At 39.1% G+C, this 23589-nt stretch overlaps 1 protein-coding gene across 2 annotated transcripts; it reads left to right on the forward strand.

Annotated features, from left to right (window-relative positions):
* The first annotated feature begins 1274 nt into the window (after window positions 1–1274).
* On the forward strand, window positions 1275–21080 carry LOC117723831 (uncharacterized). Of its 2 annotated transcripts, none has more exons than XM_076916349.1 (4): window positions 1275–1408; window positions 9803–9929; window positions 10822–10917; window positions 12511–21080. In XM_076916349.1, exons 1-4 carry the CDS (start codon window positions 1403–1405, stop codon window positions 14946–14948), a joined length of 2667 nt encoding a protein of 888 aa, XP_076772464.1. In that variant the 5' UTR covers window positions 1275–1402; the 3' UTR covers window positions 14949–21080. The 2 variants fall into 2 exon arrangements, with proteins under 2 accessions (XP_076772464.1, XP_034379278.2); XM_034523387.2 differs by having other exon boundaries at window positions 1290–1438.
* Window positions 21081–23589: the final 2509 nt, after the last annotated feature.

Raw genomic sequence — 23589 nt, forward strand, 5'->3', positions numbered from 1 at the left:
CCACCCCCAAAAGTTATTAAAACATCTTAATCTTTTCAGAGAAGAATAAAAAGGACCCAAGTTTCTTATAGTGATTAAAAAAAAAATGATTTTTTTTATCGGCCGAGATTTAGCTTCCTTGTCCATCACAAGAATAGGCTCTTCTTCTAAAGAAGTTTGTGCTTTGGTCTTTGGCATAATGAGTACAGCAGTAGACATTCTAAGAGGAGATAGGAGGCCCAATGGTGCCTATCTAGCTTTATTCATTATCTCTATGTCCCCTGTTAGAGGAAGTGAGGGAAGTTTAAGGTAGATAGACTTGACCCTTAAAATTCTGTGACAGGAAGAATTTCAGAATGAAAGGAGAAAGTAGAAACTGAAGAAATATAAAACCTAATTCAGAGATAAATTCTACAATGGATGATGGACCAGGAGCTGGGGGTGGTGTCCTGCTACAGTTCACAAAAATTACATTTCTTACACAGACTAATGGGTTAATGTATGAAACGGGGGTTGCAGGTTTATGAAAACATTCTTCTTAGATGAATTCTCTGAGTTTCTTACATGTAAATTCTAGAAAGCTGAACTTTTCATTTTATGATTTTAAATCATATCTGTGTACCTTGACCCATGCACAACACTGTATGGATTCCAATGTTCACACTAAGACTTTTTTCCAGCTGGGGCACACTGGTTATTTTATTTTACTACCGGACAAGATTGTCTATTGTAGTGGTGCATTTATAACCAAGGCCTCCTTCATCCCAGGCAAGCAAGGGCATTACCCCTAAGATGCTAGGTAACCCTTTTTGTAGTTTGTACTTTTTGCCCAGGTTAGCCTTAGATTTGGGATCCTTCTGTCTTAAGCTCCTGAGCAGCTTCGAAGGCAGGGAGTGCCAACTAGGCTGACTGCAAAATCATCTTAGATAGTGGTCACTTCCATACAATTTTTTGCTGATTTATTTTAAAGTTAAACTGAGTCAACGTAAATTTTACACATGGAATAAATCCCATAATAAGCAGACTTTGAGTTTTAAATCGGAACATATTGACCAGAAATAACCAGCAAACCCAGAAAACATTACTGTCAAAGGTGCGACTCACATTCAAACATTTCCTGTCGTGAATCCGGGATTTTAAAGCAGCCTGACTCCCTATAGCTGTCCCAGTGCAAGGTCTGCCACTGTTGCCATCCGTCCTCACCTGCAAAGGAGGGAGAAACGCAGGAAACAACGCACGTCACCGGCCTGTGTTCCTGGCGCCTCGTCGCACAGACTTGTGGGAAGTGTAGTCTTCCGTTGTATCGCTTCACAAGAAGCCATTGTGGAAACGGCACTTCCGCATTGCGTCTGCACTAGTGCATTTTCTCGCAAAGTTGGGCGATTTCTCTGGTCGTGCTCCGCACTCAGGTTGCATCGCTGACATGGAGGTTGGTCCAGGGTGCCGTGCACCTATGCAGGTCGGAGGGACGGTGGGCGGGTCCGGCTCGGAGGGAGCGGAGGAGGGGTGGCCCCGAGGCGGGAAGAGCAGACTTGGTGGAGCCTTCCTGACCTAGGCTGGGCCACAGCGTCTGGAAGCCTGTTGGGGCTGGGGAGAGGGCGTGCAGTTGGTGCTGGAAGTGAACTCTCTGTGAGCAGGGGGTGGCTGCCTGGGGCCACCCTGAGCTTCTGTTATAGGGGCTGGCTTGGCAGGAAAGAGATTGGCAAGTGTGGAAAATCCAGGATTGCTCTGGCAGGCGGGTCGGCTCACGACCTGTACCTGGGGGGCTCACATATTGCAGATTGGCTATGGACTAGCCGAGCCACGCCTTCCCCGATGTTGTCAGTTTTCTCAGGACACCTAGACCAAGTGGAGGTCTGGCCCCTCCTGTACTTTATAGTCGGCCTAATACTTTTTAGTTTGCGTTGATAGAAGTTCATAAAGTTACTAGTTTCCAAGGATGGAGAGTTTTGCGGGGGAGATTGACGTATGGGATGTAGTCCAATATTGTTTTGGAACAGAGTTACATTTATGAACTGCTGTTTTAAATAGGAATACTTCATGATCAGCGCTGTGACCTGAATCCTCAGACTAACACTCCCATGCAGAGCTAGAATGATCCCCTAAAGGAAAAGGTTCTAATTTTGCAAAACAAGAAATTACTGATCTTACTGATCTTGCACTGTACTAGAGAATAATAACTCATCCACTTCCATTGTGAATTTCGATGTCATTAGTTCATGCGAGATGTTGACTTGAGGCTACAAGTGTGTCTAGGGATTGACAGAAAGGAGCTTGAGTTTCTCTGGGAAAGAGAAATAGCCCTGCATACCTGACAGAATGCTTACAGTGCTCTCTAATCCTATGCATTTCTTCTGTCGTCTACTGTGTACAGTGTCTAAAACTGTCACTAGATGTGGGGTCTGCATTTCATGATTCTCCTTAAACAGTTCTGGAACTGTTTATCCAAGTATTTATACTGTGTCGAAAGAGTAAAAGATGAATTTGAAGAGGTTCACTCCGGGTCCTGTAGTTTGTACACAGTGGCTGCTCATACTGTCTTTTGTTTTGTTGATTCTTTTTTTCTTTTGTTTTGAACAATTGCTAAAAATCATTTTTATTATACATGACTATAAAATCAATACATAAATTATTACATAAGCATGCAACTCCTATCTCATCTATATTTTCAACAAAATGTATTTCAAATGTATGCTTTGAAAGATCTGATATTCACCCAATGACAAAGCTATTCATTTTGCTTCCTAAGAGATTCTTTGTGCTGGGCATGGGCAAATCTTCATGGATAAACCCATAAGGTATTTTTGTAGGTTTCTCTGATGTGTTTCACACAATTTTTTGTGCTCTTTCTTACTTTGTCACACTTCAGTCAAGCCAAGTGTTTGTGGGCTAGAGACTGGCTTATGGCACTAAAGTCTACTCATAAGGGACGTGGTATTTTTAGCCTGGTGGTGGTGATGCACACCTTTAATCCCAGCACTGTGGAGGCAGAGACATATGGATCCCCAAGTTTGAGGCCAGCCTGATCTACAGAGCAAGTTACAGGACAGCCAGGGCTACACAAAAACACCTGTCACAAACAACAACAAAAACGTGGTATTTTTTTAAAATAACAGATTTTATTAAACTTTCCTACTTGAAGTATAAAATGACTGTAGAGCCCCACAGCTTCCAATCCGAATGACCATTGTATGCAGAAGTCTGCTGAGCTGTACTGACTTTGGGTCTGGTTAATTTCACTGTGTGATTTCTTTTTTCTCTTCACTCTTGCATGAGAAACATGGTCTTTACTTACATATCAGAATTTCCTGTGGATTTTGTACCTATAATTAAAATACAGATACTTCCCGGTAAATATCACTAATCTGTAGGAACCTAACTCTTTTTCACCGCGTTGGGCATCAGAGCTCTTACAATGCATAGACGATGCAGCAGTGTGCTCACTTATAACATATAGATCCTTCACATACGCATAGTTTTAAGTAGGCACACCTGTGAGTGCAGCATATTCTGGGGTGTAACTCTGCCATTTGACTTGGGGAGGTGGCAGCAGGAAGTCAGGAGTTCACCGTTGCACTCTGCTTAGAAAGTTTAAGGTCAGTCTCCATGAAATGAGCCTTGTTAAAAGTATTCTAAAACAGTAGTCTAGAGATATACTAGATACATTTTATGGTTCCTGTCATCTGACTTAGCACCAGCAGACAGACAGAAATCCATCCACTTTGCTGATTTTCAAAGTTTCTCCATGTGGTCGAAAAGTTCTTTTGGCTCCGTGTTTGACACAGAATTTAATATTTTTTTTTCCACTAACAAACTTTTGTTAAAGAGATTACATTTTAGAGATTAGATGCTTCCTTTTGTTTGCTTTGTAGGGAGCAATTCTCTTGTTTGCTTTGCCGATTTGCAGAGAACGTTCATAGCGTCAGGCATTAATCTCTGTTTCTGTCATGACCTCATGGTGCTTTCTTCTGCTCTTTCCTGGATTCCTCCAATCCGCTCCTTCCCATCCCATCTGAGACTTCAATCATTTCCCAGTTTTCCACTGCAGCCGGGATGGATGCAGCCCTCCCGTGTTCACATTCCTCTGTCTTTCTGTGGAGCTTGGATGGCTTGCCCAGCACTTGTACAACAGGTTCAGCTGTGTGTGGAACATTTTCTTATAGTTATCCAGAACAGTGCTCCAGCTCTGCGTGTGGGTCATGACAACCACATTTACCTCCGTCCTTCACGTTCAGCCAGTAAACTGCTAAAGTGGCTTTCTTCCTCTTTCAGCAAGGAATCCAGTCTCCCATGACGTGCAGTTGCCCCTTTCTCTAAGGCTCTTTTGTGTTTTAATGTTTGTATAAGTGAAGATAAGAGGGAAGGAGTTTCTCATTTTAGAAACTCACATATAGGGACATTGTTGTGTTAGACACGTTGTCCTTGGGAAAACTCCAAAAGTGAAAGTTGGCAGGATGGTGATGATGTTCATTTTCTGGTGGTCTGTGTGACATCTGTTGGGTAACGTGGAGAGAAGATACAGAAGTTATTTGTATAGATTTGGATGGGAGACAGAAACATGCAAGGAATGAAAAACGTGAAGCACAGACTTTTAGCATTTTTTTTTTCTTCTTTTGGTTTATAAATATTTCCATTCTTGGGTCTAAATGTAGTTCTTTTTAAATGTGGTAACATATTTTGAGTCGAAAAGTATGAGTCAGATTGTTTGGCAGACCTTTTCAAAGACCTACAATTATTATCTTCTTTGGGGTGGTAGCTACATAAGAATTAAATAAAACGGATGAGATTCTGAGCCCTGACTGTTTACAGGATGGACTGCACTTAATATTTCTCTAGGAACAAATAGTGACATTGTACTGAATAATATAAATCACTGTTAGATTTGTACATTGAACATACAGAATAAAGCATGTGTTCGTTACGTGGAATACATATTTTAAAAGCATATTGGTTTGTAAGTAAATAACACCTATGATCTCCCAATCCATGTTCAATGTTCCAAATAGCCACTAAGTCATGGTATTGCAAAATGTGTTAGCTAAAAACAAGAATTAATGATTGCTGCATTTCCCGACATACATGTGGGTCAGGAGCTGGGCCAGAGACCTATGGGTTGGTTACTTTATCATACCTTTGTTGTGTTTTTAAGGCAGCATGTTCTTTAATCTGTAGATACGCTGTATCCAAAATGGAGTCACTAGTAGCTAGAAGCTAACTGGGAGTCCAGTCTGACTTTCACATCCACATAAGCTCCTGCTAGTCGGGGCTATTTGTTTTCAATGAAGGAGTATTTCTGAGGGACACAGGCATGGTATGCAAGAGTTCTCGGACTTCTCCGTTCTCCATTCCGTTGGTCTAGGCTTGTGTCTAGGACCAGCCTCCATTCCAAAGAAGGGAAGTTAGATTTCACCACCCAGCCCTTGCCATCTCGTAGGTAAAGAAAGTGGAAAATGTGTTTCTTCTCATCTCTCACCTTGTGAAGATGCTTTCAGCAGAGTCTACTTTCTTAAGAAGTGACTGGGGCAGGTGGCACATGCCTTTAATCCCAGCATTTAGGAGGAAGAGGTAGGCCAGCCTCATATACATGATGAGTTCCAGGATATCCAGAGCTACATTTTGAGACCTTGCCTCAAAAAAAAAAAAAAAAAAAAAAAAAAAAAAAAAAAAAAAAAGCAAAGAAAGAGATGGGGGCTGGGGGAGACTGGATTTAGTTGGTTTTTTATTTTTTGTTTTTTTTTTTTTCATCATTCTACTTGTGACTTGAGAATCTGTCTGTCGACATACTCCTTGCAGTTCCCCTCTGCTGTTCCACAGGCTCTGGTTTCTGTTGACTTCTCTGCTCTCCCAGTCTGTTAGGGAGCAGCTTTGTCTGTGTATCCATGCTTGTTCTTTTCCTTCCATTGTGTGTGACACAACATCACAACATCGCTCACCTTCCCCAGCCGCCATTCCTGCTGTGGTAAACTACTAAGGATTTTACAGAAGCACCTCCTGGGTAAGGAGTTGTTGTTCTCCCACTCCTATCAGAATTCTTGCTTACACAGCTTGCTCAGCCTTCTTGAGTGTCTTCAGTGTTACCTAGACTGGCATTTGTTGGAAGTTTTAATTAGTGTCCATCACTCATTTCACATAGTGTAAGGTTTTTAAATTTTTCTTAAAATGTAATTTTTTTTCTTTTTTTAAATGTGTTCATATTTTTTTTTTAAATAAGAGATGTCTTCACATCTCACAGACTAGCCTTAAATTCCCTATGCAGGTGAGGCTGGCCTTGAATGCCTGGTACCCCTGCCTGTACCATCCAAGAACTAAGATTACAAACACGCAACACCATCCTGGTTTCCTCCTTTTCTTTTATTCCATGGAGAATGTTCCATAAATCTTTTACAGCCTCGTAAGTTTTTTTTTTTTCCAGTCCTTTATTTTACTTTCTTCTTTATATTCTTCTCTTTCCTTATTGACTCTGTTTGTATATGTAGGACCACATACCATGCTATGCCTGTGTAGGAGCAAAATTCAAAAAAACACTGTACCTTGGTATGAAAGATCTACTTCAGGTCATGACAGTGGGCTCCAAGTCCTGACCTGCTGACTCTCTCTATAGGCCTTCAGTGTTCTTAATGTCTCTTTGTCATGCTTTTATAACCTCTGGCAGGTTTCTTTTTCTTTCTTTCTTTCTTTCTTCTTTTTTTTTTTTTTTTTTTAATCAAACCGTGATTTTACTTTTTCACACAGGGATTATAAACACAAAAATGCAGGATGTGGGGAAGGGGATGACACAGGAGCATAGGTGTTCAGGAGGAGTGCAGATATCTTCCAGAACAGGGTATCGGCTGGGTGAAGGTTCAGGGAACAGGTCACTATGACTCTGTCTATGAATCACTTGTTTCTTATCTAAGTTGGTATCTTATCCACCAAGGTTACCTATCCACAAGGTCTATGGCTATTAGTTCATATCCAGGCTGGTAGATTTCCACCAAAGCTGCCTGTTTACAGTATCTTATAGCTATCTGTTTCAGTGTTTTTCCAGAGACCAAGACTTTGTGTTAGCAGGCTGACTTAGGCCTTAAGCCTTCAGTGTATAAGCGAGGCTGCCCCTGACATCTCCTCCCTTCTCCTTTTGTAACCTCTGGCAGCTTTCTGTTTGCTGAGGCTTCCTTCCTTCTGCCAGAATCTTTCTAGTGTTTGCTCCTGTGTTATTTGCATTCAGTATGGCATTTGCAGCTGTCATTTTGCTTCTCATATTTTATTGCATGGTTGATTTCTGACTTCTTATTTACCTATGGAGTTATTATATTACCTTTTTATTTAGTTGTTTGAATTCTCCTTTAGATTACTAACACAGGTAGGGTGTTCAGGGAATCTTTGGGGTGTTTTGTTTTTCCTTTGTCCGATCCATATTTCCTATTTGTATTTCATATAGTGCTTATTGATTTTTGGCCTTTGGGAATAACAGTGACCACCCATCTTGAGCTAGAATTTATAGTACCTTCAAATGTGTTCTAAGAAATTAGATGCCTTTCTGTAGCAGTGAATTGTTAATCTGCTCTGGGTCTCAGTGAGTAATCACCCTTCTTGCCACCCGCCCCAAGCTCTCTGGATTCTTTCATGAAAGACACGCATGTGTAGCAGCGTCATTATTAATATGCCTTATTAGCTCATTGGCTGGGCACTTCCAAACCTTCCTGTGGCTAGCACACACTCTCTTCCGGTATTCCTTAGTTAATATTTTTTAAAATCTATATTTCATCTTTGTTACCCCAGACCCAATTGGGGCAGTGGCCCCTGGAGCCGCTTTCCCGGGTTCTTATATATCAGCGGACTCTTAATTTTAATCTCTCTGCTTCCCTGTCATTGCATGGTTGGTCCTACCCACTCTCAAGGCAGAATCCTCCTTCTTCTCTCTTGCATTTCTTATCCAGGAATCCTAAAAGTCCTACCTCTTTTCGTTCTGCCTTGCCATTGGACGTTGGCAACTTTACTTCCCAATCAGCTAACTGAGGGTAGGCTTCCTTTAGCCTACATGTAGGACATTGTAACTAGGTTTTTGGGGTAACATAATTAGCATGCCTGTCTTTCATTTGAGAATCCAGAGAACTTTGGCGGGTGGCCAGAAGTGCCATCACCTGCCAGGATTAATATCCTGGGAAAGGAGCAAGAAAATTGGAGGCTGTCCTCCAAACTGCCTTGCTGGCCCACTTAGGAAAAGCAAAGCAACATGGGTTTTCCTAAACCACTAAGTGTTAGTTTGGCTTCATACCTGGAATCCATACAGGGAATTTATAAAGAGGAATTATTAAGAGAATGTTGACAAGTTAATAAAAATTGTAAAGCGAATCTCAAAAGAAATCTTAAGTAACTGGAAATGATCCAGGGATCAACAACTATCTCATTCTTATCTTAAACACATGTCTAAGTGGTGTCACATCATTAAATAAATGTCATTTGAAAGAGAAGTGCCATCCCCATATGATACAGTCTCTGCACAGTTGCACGTTTTCCTGTTAGGAGACCCGCACACACTTTCTGATGCTTTGCTATGGTCTCTTTCTGCTTTTACTAGTGCTGCGGCAAAGGTAAATATTATTTTACTGGATTTATTTTTCTGATCCTTGAAGTTCCCTTTACTCATTTCAGTTACAAAACTGATCTCAGAATTCCTCTGGCGTGAATGCTTAAATTTTACTTTATATTTCTTTTTCTATAATTTTGAGGTCATCCAAATGTGGCTGAAATCTAAGTTCTGTAATTTACTTAATCTTTGACAATGACATTGTGGTGCACATGTTTATGATGAACTGTTTAGTCACAGAAAACAATGTAATTCTGTAATTTGGATCAATATAGAAGAGACTAAAAATTATTATTTCAGATACAGAAAGACAAGTATTCACATGACCTCAAGCACAGGTTGAGTCTTAAGAATTTTAACTTACAGAAGTTGGAGAAATAATGATTTTTGCCCATCAGGAAAGGAAGGCATTGGAAAATATTGGTCAGTCGGTACTCTTATATAGTTAAATAGAAGGAAGAAGCTTAATAGTAAATGTTGCCCAGAATGGTGACTGTAAGTTACCATTTTATAGTATGTATCATAGAAAAGTAGAAGACATGTTTGGTTTGGTTTGTTTTTTGAGATAGTGTCTGGTCTCTCTAGTGCTGGCTGCCCTAGAACTCGCTGTGTAAATCAGGTTGGCCTGGAACTCACAGAAATCACTTGCCTCAGCCTCTGCCTCCCAAGTTCTGAAATTAAAGACAGGCATTAGAGCCCCTGGCCTAACTTTGGACTTTTAAAACTTCGTAACATTAAGCGTTTAAGGAAATGATCATTTAAGAATTGATGTACAGACAACGATGAGTCTACCTATAGCAAAATACCCCTTTGAACATGTAAATCTATGATTTTCTATTATCTAGCCATAGAACAGAAGAAATAATGTGTTGCTGTCCATGGCCATTTGAGAACTTTATGCAATGAGATGAAAAGCAATCCAATACTAGAATGTAAAAATAAATATGGGAAAATAGTAATTAGAATCACAAATCATAGTTCTTAAACTCAGCAGTTCAGATAAAGTTGTCGTGATTTCAAAGGCTGCACTATGAATACAGTAAACATATGAATACGTTTTTACAAAAGCTAAACACATGGTAAAAAGGAGAACGTGAAAGAATGTGAGAATGGTGTCTAGTTATTTTAAGTATTAATGAAGTGTTGTTGTTGCTGTAGTTCTCAGACTGTATTCATAAGTACAGGATGCTTATTGGTATTTATATTATTGGTTATTATTATAATCTGATATTGGTTAACTTGTCCTTCTTTCAGGAAATGCTGTCCTTCTGGGATGTGGCTGTTGATTTCTCTCCAGAAGAGAGGGAATGTCTGGAGCCTGCTCAGTGGAATCTGTACAGGGACGTGATACTGGAGAATTACAGCCACCTTGTGTTCCTGGGTGAGGATAGCTTTCATCATTAAATTCTTTGTGTGTGTGTGTGTGTGTGTGTGTGTGTGTGTGTGTGTGTGTGTGTTGTATAAAGTCTTTACAAATCTCTACCCAGGGTTTCTTCCCTGCCTCTGGGTATTGAGTTCCCAAGTGAAAGACACAGTTATAGCCTTTATATTTCTGATAACCTCTAAAGAGCATATCCGGGCAGCTGCCTGCCTGCCTGCCATGCTGTTAGAGTCCACTTTCCTATCAATTACCCTGAGTTACTACCTACTATTTACTATGTTCCATCTGGGCTGCTCTCAACTCTAATTGGGCAGCCCTCAGGGTTGCCCTCCTGACCCTTAACCCATGGTGGTTCTGCTTCCACCTCTCCTGTGTGTTCTCCCTCATGGTCCTCCTCTCCCCAATATCCTGAGAAACTTAAACCCCACCTGTGTCTCTTCTGCCCAGCTATTGGCTGTCAGCATCTTTATTTACCAATTAGAAGTCACTTGGGCAGGGTCGTGTCTGGCCCATAGTGAATGCTTAATTCAAGGTGAATATTAAATTTATTTTATAGAACATTTCATGGGAGCTTGTATTTTCCAACAGTGAGGTTTATGAGCCTTTATTTAAGGAAGAACTGGGGAGATTGTTGATGTAACTAAGATATTTTTTTTTTCCTTTTTGGTTTTAACCCGACTGTTTCTTAGAAGTATCCTTCACTCTATTGGTAATGTTCACAGGCACAAGACATATCCTTGAGTTTTAATATTATCTCTCGTAAATGAAGAAAATGATGTTCGGTATACTGTCCCCATAGAAGAATGCCCACAATAGAAGAATCCTGGAATAGACATGTTATTTCCCAGATGAATAACACACAAACAATCATATTCCTCTTTTCCACACACAGGCCTTGCTTTCTCTAAGCCATACCTGGTCACGTTTCTGGAGCAAGGACAAGAGCCTTCAGATGAGAAGAGACCAGTAGCCACCACCATGCACCCAGGTGTGTAGGAATGAGAGGGTCAGAGGGCAGAGTATGGGGTCCAACAGAAACGCATTGGGAATATGAAATTGTAACGGAAATCAATTTTTAGATATCCCCATTTATTTATTTATTTATTTATTTATTTACGTATTCATTCATTTCTGTCAGAAGACATCTATCTTATGATGCCTTAAATCTCCAAGCTTTCGTTTCCTCTCCAAAGGACTCTGCCTATGTTTACAGTGACTGAAAAAGTTTGTCATTTTGCTGAGCGTCTTCCTTTCAATGGAATGTTGACTGTTTCCTATATTTTTAAAAATTTATACATGTGTTTAAAGGCCTATGTGTGAACCCATCATAATACAATATAATCACAAATAAATTTCCTTCACATCACTTACATGAATGGTAACTAAAATCTTTTTATAAATGCTATGAATGATTATAATTTTTTTCTCAGTTTTTTTTCACACACTCAGTGTCTCTGATTTAAGATACACACCCTTTGTGAATATATTTCATAGATTGAAACTTTATATGTCTAAAAGAATGTTTTTAGTAGCTTACCAGTTGTTTTCCAGAATTTAGTGGGTTTAAGATTCTCTTTTTATTATTTTACATTTATTTTTGTATTATTGAAATCTAGGTTGTCTAAAATACTTTGTTTATGTTAGCTGTATGTTTTTGTGGATAGATTATACAATACTAAACACTTTAGCACAGTAATGTAGTAATGTAGTGGGATATTTTCCCCCATCAGTGAGGTCTGGTTCTGTGAGTATCAGAACTGTGTGTGTTTCTACTTTATGTGTTATCATGAGTCTAGTATATAGTTTCTGGACTGCCCATTTTAAGATTGTCTTTTAAGCAAATCTTCTTAGAATTTAAGCTAATTTTATCATCTAGCCTTTGATTGATATGTCCCTCCAGCAGCCATTCTATCTTTACAGGTGAATTTGAGTTGGTTTTTTTTTTTCCTTTTCCTTTCATAATATGATTCAGATGCTTATTTTCTTGTGAAAATACAACATAGAGCTTCCTGACTTCTTGAAATATAATACTTAATGATATTATGGAGAGCCTACTTATTATTTAGTATACTATTTTGTATCTTCTAAATTAAAACTATACTTAGGATATAAAGTGTATATTTCTACATTCTTTCAACCTCAGAAATCACCACTATCATGACATTTTTCGTATTTAGCTATTTATATTTTTATGTATGTCTGGTCATAAATTTATATATTTTTAATGGGCTCATTTCTGTTAGCATAATGTCCTTAAGAATTCCCGTTATTCTTAATGGTGCAACTTTCTTTGCTACTTAACTGTTAGTAATATTTCATTATTTCTGTATTCTGTTTGATCTTCCTCTTATTTCAGTGGAAATTTAAATTGTTTCCATTTAATGCATTTTCAAATTATACTGCAGTGGATATAGGCGTGGAAATTTGTAATTTCTCATTTATCTGTGAAAATATGAGTAATGCTGTACATATTAAAGATAAGCATTATAAATTGTATAACATGTACAAAAGCAATATAAACATGTAATAGTATAAAGAATCTTTCTCCCTTTTTATTCATATCTCAATTTTTACTCACCAGATATAAAACCATATAAATGTAAAGAATGTGGCAAAGCCTGTGATTGGAACTCACTCCTTCTTGAACACCAGAGGACCGATCCAGGAGAGGATGCCTACAAGTGTGAAGAATGTGGTAAGACTTCTGGCTCTTACTCAGTACTTTCTGAACACCATATAATTGATACTGAAGAGAAAGCCTGCAAGTGTGAAGAATGTGGCAAAGTCATTTGTACTTGCTCAGGAAATTCTAGCTACCAGAGAATTTGTATTGGAGAAAACCCCTACAAGTGTGAAGAATGTGGAAAAGCCTTCTCTACTTATTCATGTCTTGCTCAGCATGAGATAGAACACACTGGACAGAAATTTTATAACTGTGAAGAGTGTGGGAAACTGTTTTATTATCCTTCTCATCTTACAGAACATCAAAAAATTCATTCTCAAGAGAATCTCTTTAAGATTGAGGTGTGTAGTGAGGTCTTTTGTGCTCCCATAGAACTTTCCAGAGACCAGAACTTTTGTACTGAAGAGAAGCCCTACAAGTATGAAGAATATGTTAAGGCCTTTAGCGCTTGCTCAATACTTTCTGAACACCCAAGAATTCATCCAGGAGAGAAAGCCTTCAAGTGTGAAGAATGTGGCAGTCCCTTTTGTACACTCCATTCAGTATCTAAAATGAAAATTCATTGTGAAGTGAAATCCTACAAGTGTGAAGAATGTGGGAAAGCCTTTGCTAGTCATCTTTCGCTGATTCAGCACAAGATAGGTCATACTCGAGAGAAACCTTATCAATGTGAAGAATGTGGCAAAATGTTTTATTGTTCTTCAAACCTTAAGCAGCACCAAATAACTCACTCCCAAGAGAAGCCCTACAAGTGTGAAGTATGTGGCAAGGTCTTTAGAACTTGCTGGCAACTTTCTAAACACCTGAGAATCCATTCTGGAGAGAAACCATACAAGTGTGAGGAGTGTGGCAAAGCCTTTTACACTCTCTCCTACCTTACTCAACACAAATTAGGTCACACTGGGGAGAAACCTTACAAGTGTGAGGAATGTGGCAAAACCTTCTACTACCCTTCAGTCCTTAAGGAACACCTAGCAATTCATTCTGGAGAGAAACCTTACAGGTGTGATGAATGTGGCAAGGACTTTTGTACTCGCTCAGGACGTTCTAGACACCAGAGAATTCATACTGGAGAGAAACCCTACAAGTGTGAGCAATGTGGAAAGGCCTTTAGTACTCATTCATACCTTTCTCATCACAAGATAGTTCACACTGGACATAAACCCTACAAGTGTGAAGAATGTGGCAAAAAGTTTTACTATCCTTCTCGCCTTAAGGAACACCAAAGGATTCATTCTCAAGAGAATCCCTACAAGTGTGACATATGTGGCAAAGCCTTTTACACTCACTCCTACTTTATTCAGCACAAATTAGGTCACACTGGGGAGAAACCTTACAAGTGTGAGGAATGTGGCAAAACCTTTTACTATCCTTCAATCCTTAAGGAACACCTAGCAATTCATTCCGGAAAGAAACCTTACAGGTGTGATGAATGCGGCAAGGACTTTTGTACTCGCTCAGGACGTTCTAGACACCAGAGAATTCATACTGGAGAGAAACCCCACAAGTGTGAAGAATGTGGAAAAGTCTTCTCTACTCATTCATATCTTACTCAGCACAAGGTAGTCCACTCTGGAGAGAAACCCTATAAGTGTGAAGAGTGCGGCAAAAAGTTTTACTATCCTTCTCGCCTGAAGGAGCATCAAAGAATCCACTCGCAGGAGAATCCCTACAAGTGTGACATATGTGGCAATGTCTTTTGTACTCCCAAAGGACTTGCTAAACACCAGAGATTTCATACTGGAGAGAAACCCTACAAGTGTGAGGAGTGTGGCAAAATGTTTTACTATCCTTCTCGCCTGAAGGAACATCAAAGAATCCATTCTCAAGAGAATCCTTACAAGTGTGACATATGTGGCAAAGCCTTTTACACTCACTCCTACCTTACTCAACACAAATTAGGTCACACTGGGGAGAAACCTTACAAGTGTGAGGAATGTGGCAAAACCTTTTACTATCCTTCAATCCTTAAGGAACACCTAGCAATTCATTCCGGAAAGAAACCATACAGGTGTGATGAATGCGGCAAGGACTTTTGTACTCGCTCAGGACGTTCTAGACACCAGAGAATTCATACTGGAGAGAAACCCTACAAGTGTGAGCAATGTGGAAAAGTCTTTTCTACTCATTCATACCTTTCTCAGCACAAGATAGTTCACTCTGGAGAGAAGCCCTACAAGTGTGAGGAATGCGGCAAAATGTTTTACTATCCTTCTCGCCTGAAGGAGCATCAAAGGATTCATTCTCAAGAGAATCCCTACAAGTGTGAAGTATGTGGCAAAGCCTTTAGTGCTCACTTAGAACTTGCTGCCCACTTGAGTATTCATTCAGGATAAAACCCTACAAGTGGGAAGGACATGGAAATGCTTTCTCACTCATCCATCCTTACATCAGAACAAATTCCTCAACAGAATTCTTAACCATGTGAAGAATGGCAAAATGTTTTCTATCCTCCAAACCTTAAGCCTCTGGAGGGAGATCACCCTCGTGTGAGGACTCTAGCCAGGTCTTGTGCACTCACTTAGGACTCTTTAAACATCAAAAGAACCATGTTGGTAAGAAATAACACAAACGTGGGAAAGTGTCTACTAAAGTTCTTAATCTTACTCAGCACAAGGTAGTTCTTTTTGTTCAGAAATACTATACAAGGGGAAATGCTGGAAAATTCTTTACTCTCCTTCAATCCTTAAAGAGTATCACAGAGTTCATTCTCAAGAGAGACCCTACAAGTATGAGGGATGTGCTTTAGGTTATTCAGATCTTATCCAACACAATTGGATCCATAGTAAAAAGAAACCAAACCCTTGAGAAGAATATGACAAGTGCTTTTACTGATCAACACTTTCTAACCTCCTTAAAATGTATACTGGGGAGAAACACTACAAATGTGAACAAATTGACAAGGCTTTTAAATGCTTTTCATAAATTAACACAAAAGTATTGGTACTGAAGAACAGCCTTATACTGGCAAAATGTATTATGAAGATTTCATTCATCATTCAGTACTTAATGAATGTCTGAGAATTCACATTTGAGAGAATCTGTACAAATGTGCAAAACGTAGCCAGGTGTTTAGCTATTATTTGCCACTGCATTAGCATGAGAGAAAAAATACAAAGAATATAGCAAGGCCTTTACATGTTGTTTATACTTTAATTATCCTCAGAAACTTCATACTGGAGAGAAACTACACATACAGATAATGTGTCAAACTTTTAAATAATATTTCAAATCTTTATCAACACCAAAGAATTCAGTAAGCTTCACTGTTTGACTTCACATCTCTCTGCATTTTCTAAGGAAAGCTCAACTGTGTGGTTGTTTGGATTGGACTAACTTACAGATGTGTCTGTAGGACATTTTCTTGGATGTTGATTGATGCCCAGTCCCACCCCTGGACTGGTGGTTCTGAGTAAATGAGAATTCTGGCCACCAAAAATCAGAGGAAGCAAGCCAGTAAACAGAATTCCTCAATGGTTTCTACTTTAGTTCCTGTCTCAAGGTTTTGCCCTTGAGCTCTCATCCTGGCTGAACTGGCTGACTAACTGTAATTCCTAAACTGAAATAAACCTTTTCCTCTCTTAAGTTATTTCTTAGTCATGGCATTTATCACAGCAAGTCAGACAGCAAAGGATATGGAAAAAACACTTTTCTTTATATCTTAGTTATCATCAGAGTCTTCATACTGGAGAGAATGTCACAGTGTCTTTTTGGGGGAATGGAAAATTAGACCTCTATTGTCAGCTAAGAACATATAAGTTCTATAGCAGAGACTTTTGTTTGTTGTAATCTACCAACCTATTCTTTTAGACAGTGTGGTTTCAAAATTCATTGATTGATTGTTCTTTTAACTATAAATGTTTCCTAAAACTGTTGCCATGTTGTCAGACTGTACCTGGGTAATCTCAGTCTGGATTCCTGAGCCATGATTCGTATGGCAGATTTTCCCCTTTGGGTCCCCCAATTGTAAGTAACTCCAATACATTCACTTTTCTCACCAACTTGGGCTGTAGTGAAATCCTAAGACGCTGTGTTCTGGGGTCCCTTGTAGTGACTAGGCATTTCTTTGTTTCTAGAGATAGCTAATATAATATTTGGCTCCAAAATAAACAAGGTCTTATTCTCCTTTCAAGTGACAACTGTAGTTTTTGTCCAATGACACAATCCCTGTTTTAATGGGAACAGAGCCATAGTATAGTAGGGACACAATCCATATACACTTATTCAGAAGATAGGATGAATTTAGTTACTGGATACTTCATCACATGTTAATCATTGTATTTGCAGTTCTTGATTATTTGCATATATCTAAAAAGGCATATAAGTACTGAGTATATTTAAAATAAAAAGAGACAATATCAAAACTTTCATAGCAACATAATTTGTTGCTTTAATCTTTTTTCCTGTTTTTTGTTTGTTTGTTTGTTTGTTTGAGCTACTATTAGCCTTTATGGAAAAAAATAGGTTAGTACCACCTCTGCCACCTCATTCTGATCACAGGTGGCTTTTTCTATCCTGGGAGAAGAAGTTAAAAGCTGTTTGCTGTTTTCTTGTTTTATAATTGTCATAGGAAACAGTTATATTCAGTTTCACAAGAGAATCTTGACAGACTAACTAATAATAGTAAGTCTCTTATAACGGTACAAGTAGAAAGACCCCCCCAAAAAAAAAAAAAACAAAAAAAAAAAAAGCCAAAAAACCCTCCTTTGAAGATAAATCAGTACTTTTTGAAGGAAGGAAGCCATGAGAAGCATCGAGGGTTATTGTGAAGTGTCTTAATTGCAGCACATGAACTAGTAGGGGTATAGGAGAGTTCAGAATTTATCCTTACTAACCCGTCAACTAAAAAGTTCTTTATTAGGGTCTGGAAAAATGGATCACGGGTTCCACTCTTACAGGGAGGGAACTCCTGCCTGCTTTCAACTATCAGTAACATGAGTGGCAGCGGGTGTGGCTCCCTCCTCTGGCTTCCATGAGCACCGTGCACCTAGCGTGGCACAGACAGCTGTTCTCTATTGCTACATTGACACAGTCACCTGTGGCTTTCAGAACCAGAACAAACACCCATACACATGGGGGAAAAAACGACAACAACAAAAACTTTTAAGCAGAGAGCCCTTTGAGATTGCTACCTGTCCTTCACTTAGTTTTCTCACCTTGTGTTTGAACAAGGCTTAAAGAGCTGGAAAAGTATTTAGTACAATAATGTTCACGGGGAGACGGGTTAGGAATGGGATTTCAGATTGGTTGGCAATCTGTAATTATCAGCCTTTAGCAAAATATCTAATATAGATGGCATGTGGTTTCTTGTTTTTTTTAAGCTTTTTGTCCAAGCACATTTGATTTCCGAGATTACTAATGATTGGTAACAACCAAACGGACTGTGTTTCAAGATGTATGAAAAGAATGTAGGGAAAGCCATTGTTCATAATTCCTCTTTAGTATTTATAGCAAAGACAAATGGAAGATGGAGGGTTAGTCTTACGCCATATAATCTTCAGAAAGCATCTCCTTTCTCTTCCCTGAGGATATATTGATGCAGACCTCTGTGGCTTCTAGAATCAGAGACCTTTGAGTACCCTTCTGTCTTGTTTCATTCTTCTGATGTTGTCCCTCAGAAAACCTTATGACAGCAGGATTCATGAATTTGATCACTACTGGAACAAGTTAAGCTTGACTATTCCTGAAAGCCATTCTTTATTTTTACGATAATTTTATGTCATTTGAGAACATTGTTCATGTATATAAAGTGTCTTAGCCATATACCATCTCCATTCCTTTTCCTCAGATTTCTCCACTATCACTACTTCCTTTTCTGCCTCCCAAATTCCTGTGTTCTTTGTTAAAATATACTGAGTTCACTGACGGCTGCCTCTATATAGAGTGTTATTGGACAAGTGACTGAAGTATGGGAAGCTTCTGAGGCCAACACTGTTCCCCAGCACCTTCCAGGAGCTCCAAAGCTAAGCTTTGAGGTTTACGAGCCCCTCACTGATCTATACTAGATCTTTGCCTGGATTTATCTTGTACAGGTGCTATGTGAGTAGTCACAGCTGCCATGAGCTAATTCATTCAGTGGCCCTGTTATTTTTAGAAAACACTGTTTTGCTGAGGGCATCTAATAGGTCTGGCTTTTACAGGCTTTCCAAGCTTTCTTCACGTATCCTTTATCAAAATAAGAACTTACAACTAGATAGCTCATAGACCCTAGGAGAGAACCTACTACAATTGTTGTGCTAAGTGGACATTGTAGTAAACCTACTCCTAACAACTGATAGTTATGCCCATAGATTAAGGCATTTCCTCTCTCATCAATGAAACTTCTCATTGCAGTAGATAATGATCAGCATAGACCCCTATTGGCCAGCATACATAGAATAAGTGATTGTATAATTTCCAGTACTAAATTGAACATACATATCCCATTCCCTCTTCCAAAGGTTTAAGGAACATTGTGGAGGAGAGGGTGGAAAGGATGTAAGAGCCAGAGTCAGTGAATGATTACAATGAAACAATGTTTTCTGAACACACAACTACATATATAAACTCAAAGGGGTTTTGATACCATGCTTAAGACTGGTGCAGCAGTAAACCCAAGTAATGCCAGCACATACAGGGCGGTTGGGCAAGTTCCACCACTACCGAAGGTCCTATGGGAAATGCAAAACCACTGAGTGGGAAGAGTCAAGGTGCTCAAAGTATTGCTATCAATAAGTTAACCACACTCCAGTGAAAGGCTACACATATAAGGATATTTAGAAAGGATAAGTTGTCATTTGTGGGGAGGTAGGATACAAACATGAGTGGAATGTGAAGGTAGTTGAATCTGGGAAGAGTTGGATGAGGAAGGGTAAGTAAAAGTAAAGCATGTGCAAAATTCTTAATAAAAAGGGTGATAAGTGCTTGTGCTTACTTCCATTTCTCCTTTGTATTAGTCCCATGTTATGGAATAGTGCCACCCACATAGAGAATGGCTTTTCCAACCCTAACCAACCTTCCTTACCTAGAACCATCCTGTGGCCAAATTACCTGTACTTTAAGATGGACTTTAAAATTGATAGGGGTGTATATTCTCCAGTGTTTTCAAGTTTATTTGGGTTTTTCAACTTGTGAAATTGGTAATAAAGCATCCCAAATTTTAGCTGCAATGTGGGTAGATGGAGGAAAAATGGAATGCTACAAAAAGCACAAAAGAGTAACTTATTGACCCACCCTTGCAACATACCTAAAGACCATATGTCCTACACCTCATTTCCCATACTCTAGCCCTCCTTTTTAGACAGGAAATCCCAGATTGTTATTGGCAATTCCACTAGCACCCATTATCCTAGGAAGCTCTCAGAACACCTCCCTCAGACCCCTGAAGACTGTAATCCTCAAACTCTATATCAGGTCAGCTTTGGGGCTTAGAAACATCACTTAGCTTAAGCTAGGCCACAGGTACTTCTGCAACCCTATTCAGATTGAGAACTGAACTGCCCAAGACTAAACCTTAAACTCAATACAACTGACAAGGTTCATTTACTAGGAAACAAAGTTTCAAACACTCATTCAACAAAAGAAACAGATTTTAATACGAAGACACATTACCATGTTTCATTGCAAATACAGGAATAACCCAAACACATGTGGTTTAATAAGAATGGTGTCCATAGGCTTATTTATTTGAGTGCTTATGCATGCAGGGGTGGAACTCTGACAGGATTAGGAGGTGTGGCTTTGTTGGAGTAAGTGTGGTCTTGTAGTAGGTGTGAACTTGGAGGAAGTGTATCACTGGGAGTGAGCTTTGAGGTTTCAAAAACCCAGTCTGCAGATTGGGATGTAGCTCTCAGCTGCTGCTCCAGCATCATGAGTGCTGCCATCATAACAATGAACTAAGCCTCTGAAACTATAAATAAGCCCCCAATTAAATGTGTTAAGAATTGACTTGGTCATGGTATCTCTTCACAGCAGTAGAACTCTGACTAGGACAAGAAATCTCCACCAAGAATTCAGTATTCTCAAAGAAAAGTGATTTAGATCATGGACAAGACAATGCTTTCAGAAAGGCAAAGAACTCAAAGAGGACATGAATAAATACCAGAATAAAGACCACAAAAACAAACTGGAATTAAATAATGAAAGCAATTCAAGATATGAAAAAAGAGTTTATTCAAGGTATAGGATAACTGAAAAACAAACCAAAAGTAGAATAAAACCTAAACTATAGAATTAAAGAACTCAAACAATTCAGAGAAAAGCCTACTAACAGATTGGATGAAGTGAATAAAAGATCAGGTCTTGATGGCAAGGTGAATAAATTTGGTACTTAGAGAAAATGTCAAATCTGAAAATATGCAAGAATGGAATATTCAGGAACTCTAGGACACTGCAAAATAACTGAACATATAAATGTATTTAAAAAAAAAAATCCAGGTCAGAGGCATAGAAAACATTTTTAACAAGATCATGGAAGAAAACTCCTGTAATCTATGGAAGGAGTTGCCTCTGAAGATTCAGGAGTCACACTCACCAACCAATGTAACCTGAGAAAGAAAATTTTACATTATATAATAGCTAAAGCACAGAATGTACAGAACAAAGCAAAAAGAGACTTGAAATCAGTAGAGAGAAAGATTAAGTCACAGACAATAGCAGGCCCATTAGAATCATAGCAAATTTCTCTACGGAGACATGAACTGATGTTCTAAAATTTTGAAAGACAACGGTATCCAGTCCCAACTATTATACTCAGAAAAACTGTCATGGGTGAAACAGAAAGGAAAATATTTATGATAAAAATGGATTCAAAGAATTATATCCAGTAAGCCAACTCTACAGAAATATAAGAAGATCAGAAGATTAAACTAGGCCAAAAAGGCACAAGGAGCAAACAAACAATTCCATAATAGTATGTTTAAGGAAGTATAATGTAATACTACATATGTGATAAACTCACAGGAATGAATTAATAATGATAAATTGTTAAGCCATAATCTTACTGGTCTCACTTCCACAATAAAGAGACACAGATTAACAGATTATATCATGAAGCAGCACCTGTCTCTTTGCTAGGCTTGGTCCCCAGCTGTTGGTGCAGACTGCTTGAATACCTCCTCATCCATCTGAGCATGGATCTGACATTTCTGCTCTGACTCCAGTTTCTCTTTCTACATCAGCTGGACTCAGGGTTAAAGCTTTGCTATCAGCCTTACCTCTCCCTTGACCACAGGAGCAGCTGGGTTTTATTATCAATTCAGACTCTACTTGCGTTTCTGTCATCTCATTCTGAAACCTTTTAAAGTCTGTTTTAGCCTCTTTTCCTTGTATTAATTCATTAAAATAAACATACACATAAATACTGATATACTGAATGTGTTCTGTGGAGTTAAAATTAGTAATTAAGATTAAAATAAAAGAACCTAAATTTACCTCAGCCAGACTGCCAAGGTAATTTGCATTATCTGGCAATTTGCTGCTTTGAAAGTGTTACCCCTTGTGAATTTTCTGTTCAATAAATTCTGACATAGAATGAATGAAACACGTTCATGTGTATTTCTTGCATGGTGTGTTCACAATACTACTTTTTTGGGTATGCCTCTATGCCTTTGAAGAATGTGATTCTCACTGTTTAAAATTGCAGTCCAAGTATCAAAACACTGAAAACCCACTTAACAACACAATAATGACAGGCAACACCTTCTCATCGCGACTGTCCTGGAAATACTTGTAAGCCCACAGTAGAAAAAAAAAAAAGTCTCACTAGGCTTGAAGGTTTGCAGTGGCCTATTGAACGAAAGCATTCCACATCAGTATCTCCATCCAAGCTATAAAATGAGGACCTCACCCAAGCACTGAGCAGATCCCGGGCAGCAGCTCTGCCCCAAATCTCACAGAACCCAGAGGAAGCAGTCCTTCCAGGAGTTCTAACCAGGGCAGTATCTTAGGTAAGGAGAAAGCAACACCAGCCCCAAACAGGGAGAAACTGGCACCCACTAGGACCTAGGAAGTCACTCCTGGCCCGGAGCACTGAGCAGATCTTGGGCCTTAACTCTAACCCCAGTAGTAACACCCACCCCACACAGTTCTGATACAGCCAAAATAATAGGAAAGACAGGCTCCAGTCAGAGACAGGGCAGGTAGCACTAAGGAGATCCAGATGACAGAAGGCAAGCACAAGAACATAAGCATCAGCAACCCAGGGTATTTGGCATCATTAGAACCTAGTTCTCCCACATGAGAAAGTCCTGAATTCCCCATATCACTAGGGAAGCAAGATTCAGATTTAAAATCACTTCTAATGATGATGATAAAGGACTAAGAAGGACATAAATAACACTCTCAAAGAAATTGAGGAGAACACAGTTAAACAGGTAGAAGCCCTTAAAGAGGAAACACAAAAATCCCTTGAAGAATTACAAGAGAAGCCGGGCGGTGGTGGCACACACCTTTAAGCCCAGTACTTGGAAGGCGAGGCAGGCAATTTCTGAGTTTGAGGCTAGCCTGGTCTACAGAGTGAGTTCCAGGACAGCCAGGACTACACAGAGAAGCCCTGTCTTAAAAAAAAAAAAACAAAAAAAAAAAAAAAAAAAAAAGAATTACAAGAGAACACAACCAAACAGGTGAAGAAATTAAACAAAACCATCCAGGACATAAAAATGGAAGTAGAAACAATAAAGAAATCACAAAGGGAGACTACCCTGGAGATAGAAAACCTAGGAAAGAAATCAGGAGTCATAGATGCAAGCATCACTAACAGAATACAAGAGAAAGAAGACAGAATCTCGGGTGCAGAAGATACCATAGAAAATATTGACACAACTGTCAAAGAAAATGAAAAATTCAAAAAGTTCTTAACACAAAACATCCAGGAAATCCAGGACACAATGAGAAGACCAAACCTAAGGATAATAGGTATAGATGAGGGTGAAGATTACCAACTTAAGGGGCCAATAAATATCTTCAACAAAATTATACAAGAAAACTTCCCTAACCTAA

This window comes from Arvicanthis niloticus, chromosome 19 (genome assembly GCF_011762505.2).
Source record: "Arvicanthis niloticus isolate mArvNil1 chromosome 19, mArvNil1.pat.X, whole genome shotgun sequence".
NCBI classification, from domain to species: domain Eukaryota; kingdom Metazoa; phylum Chordata; class Mammalia; order Rodentia; family Muridae; genus Arvicanthis; species Arvicanthis niloticus.

What these genes read in the sequence shown, in the direction of transcription:
- LOC117723831 (XM_034523387.2), top strand. Translation starts at nt 1,403, where the DNA reads ATGGAGGTTGGTCCAGGGTGCCGTGCACCTATGCAG. An exon ending in GGTGCCGTGCACCTATGCAG is followed by an intron (nt 1,439 to 9,802) that starts GTCGGAGGGACG and finishes TCCTTCTTTCAG; the next exon opens with GAAATGCTGTCCTTCTGGGA. An exon ending in CAGCCACCTTGTGTTCCTGG is followed by an intron (nt 9,930 to 10,821) that starts GTGAGGATAGCT and finishes TTCCACACACAG; the next exon opens with GCCTTGCTTTCTCTAAGCCA.